The following is a 2,851-nucleotide window of genomic DNA, read 5'->3' as shown; positions in this document are numbered from 1 at the left end:
ACCGCCAGCCGCTACAGCAACAGCAGCAGTAGCGGCAGCAGGAGCAGCGGCAGGAGCAGCATGAGCAGAAGCACCAGCAGCAGGAGCAGACGCACCAGCAGCAGCAGTATCAGCAACAGTAGCACCGGCAGCAGCAGCAGCAGCAGCAGCAGCAGCAGCAGCAGTTTACTTGGCCTGCGGATTTAGCTGCCCATTACTACTGTTTGCTGCTTCCTTCTGGGTGTTCTCCACTGCGTGCCGAATCACAGCAGCAAAGAGCAGCGGCAGCCCTTCTGCTGCTGCTGCTGCTGCTGCTTTGGAGGGTTTAGGGTTTGTGCTTGCTGCAGCATGAACTGTATGTACAGCTGAGGCCGTGGGGTCGTTCAGAACTACAGCTTCTGGCTGCTGCTGTTCTCTGTCTCTAAACAAGCAGTAAAGAGGGGACAAACCCTCGCTGCTGCTGCTGCTGCTGCTGCTGTTGCTGCTGCTGCTGTTGCTGCTGCTGCAGCGCAGTACGGGGATGCATTCGGGGAGGGTATAAAAGCCCCGGGAGTGGGAAGGGGGGAAAGAGGAAGCGGGGTTTTCTAGGAGGTCAAAAGGCCCTGAGTGCAAACCCTAAACCCTAAGCCGTAAGCCCTAATCCCTAAACCCTAAACCCTAAAATGTCGTTTCGCCCTTCCTTAGCTTTGCTGTGAACCAAGGGATGAGGCTTGCGACGCTGCAGCTGTTGGAGGCTCGGGCCTAGGGTTTCGGAGAGGGTTTAGGGTTTAGGGTTGAGGGTTGAGGGTTTAGGGTTTAGGGTTTACCGCAGAGTGTAAGTCCGACGGCGTGAAGAGCTTGTTTAGCGTTTAGCCCTGCTGGGGTGTACGTACAGCAGAAGTCCCAGAGGGCGAAAACGCCCACAGGGTCACTTGAGAAGTTTTCGTTTAAATAAAGACAAAATTGCTGCTGCAGCAAGACACACATTTGCTGCTGCTGCTGCTGCTGCTGCTGTTGCTGCTGCGTTTGTTGGTAAAGGGGCCGCTTGGGCGCGGGCGAGGGGGAGCGAGGTTCTGCTGCTGCTGCTGCAGCTGTTGCTGCTGCCGCCTCACTCGCTGCTGCTGCTGCAATTGGTGGTGCTGCTGCAGTTGCTGCTGCTGCTGCCTTTTCCGGTGCTGCAGCAGCAGAAGCTGCTGCTGCTGCTGCTCCTTCTGGTGCAGCTTGCTGCCGCTTGCGTTTGCCGCGGGTAGAGCCGCCTCCCATGGTGGCAAGCCGCTTAGCAGGGACGTGCCCAAACCCTAAACCCTAAACCCTAAAAAAGGGTTTGGTGCAGCAGCGTGTTCAAGTGTTTCGCTCTGTGTACACCTCAGAGTTGGGCCCTAAAACCACCAAATCCCCCCAGCTTTGCAATAATTGTCTTTTTGAGGGTTTGGGGTTTGCGATTTAGGGTGTATGGTTTGCGGTTTAGGGTTTAGGGTTTTGGGTTTAGGGTTTAGGGTTTAGGGTTTGGACAGTGGTCGAATCGGTCCCTGCAGCCGACTGGGGCCCCCCCGAAACATCGACCTCACTAAAGCCTAAAACTTAGACCCTAAACCCTAAACCCTAGATCCGAAACCCTTATTTGCGGCGTTTAATTGCTGAAGGAATGCATTTAGCTTCAAATATCGACTTCTAAACCCTAAACCCTAAACCCTGAACCCTAGGAAGGGATCCCGAGATCCTAAGGGTCTCGGAGCCGCAAAACCCTAGACCCGCAGCTCAGAAAGCATCCTACTGCAGGCTTTTCTAGAGTTTAAGGTTTAGGGTTTAGGGTTTAGGGTTTAGAACTCTCGGGCCACCATGCTTAGCTGCAGCACAACAACCCCACCCTTTTTGCAGCATCGACTGACTCCGCTGCTTCCCAGCTCGATCTAGGGTTTAGGGTTTAGGCTTTAGGGTTTAGGCTTTAGGGTTTAGGCTTTAGGGTTTAGGCTTTAGGGTTTAGGGTTTAGGGCTCATGGTCTAGGGTTTTGGGTGTAGGGTTTGGGGCTTAGTGTTTAGGGTTTAGGCCTTACGAATTAGTGTTTAAGGACTAGTGTTTGTGGTTGAGGTTCTAAAGCTTAGGGTTTAGGGTTTAGGGTTTAGGGTTTCGGTTCTTCTGCTGCGGACACAACACGCTGTCTACCAGGCAGCAGCAACAACAGCAGCAGCAACAACAACAGTAGTGATAGCAACAGCAGCTGCAGCAGCACCAGCATGAGCGCTAGCAGCAAGAGCGACGGCAGCAGCAGCAGCAAAAGCAGTGGCAGCAGGAAAAGCAGCAGCAGCAGCAACAGCAGCAGCAGCAGCAACAGCAGCAGCAGCAGCAAATGCAGCAGCAGCAGCAGTAGCACCAAAGTTACAGCTAATGCTTCCTCTCCTTGGAGATGGCTTTCTGCAGCGGCTTAGGTTATAAGGCATAAGGATAAGGGTTTAGGGTTTAGGGTTTGGATTCTAGGGTTTAGAATTGACGTTTTACAACTGAGGCTCCAAGTCTTCGTTTCCAGGATTCATGCTTGCTGCTGCTGTTGGTGCTGCTGCTGCTGTTACTATTTTGGTTGCTGCCTCTGCTACTGTTGCTGCTGCTGCTGCTCCTGCCAGTCTTATTTTTGCTGCTGCTTTTGCTGCTGTTGCTGCTGCTGCTGCCGCTGCAGCATCATCAGCAGCAGCTGCTGTGTTCTACGCAGTAGTAGCATTCTTGAATTCAGCAAGTGCAGCAGCAGCAGCAGCAGCAGCAGCAGCAGCTGATGGAATAGCAACAGTACATCTTGTGCCGGCAGTAGCTAATATTGCAGCAGCAGCAGCAGCTGCTACTACTGCGTCTGCTGCTGCTGCTGCTGCTGTTGCTGCAACAGCAGCACTACAGCAGCAGCAG

At 53.6% G+C, this 2,851-nt stretch overlaps 1 protein-coding gene across 1 annotated transcript; it reads right to left on the bottom strand.

Moving 5' to 3' along the window:
- Window positions 1-165: 165 nt before the first annotated feature.
- ETH_00035435 (uncharacterized protein) lies at window positions 166-1,221 on the bottom strand (the record flags this gene model as incomplete). The annotated part of the gene is made up of 2 exons (XM_013379882.1): window positions 166-581; window positions 786-1,221. The coding sequence occupies 2 exons, from the start codon at window positions 1,219-1,221 to the stop codon at window positions 166-168; spliced, it is 852 nt and encodes a 283-aa protein (XP_013235336.1).
- Window positions 1,222-2,851: the final 1,630 nt, after the last annotated feature.

Source organism: Eimeria tenella, genomic scaffold (genome assembly GCF_000499545.2).
Source record: "Eimeria tenella Houghton genomic scaffold, Eth_scaff4124, whole genome shotgun sequence".
Lineage (NCBI taxonomy): Eukaryota > Apicomplexa > Conoidasida > Eucoccidiorida > Eimeriidae > Eimeria > Eimeria tenella.
Note: the sequence above shows the minus strand (reverse complement) of the source record. Positions and strands in the feature narration are given on the sequence as shown.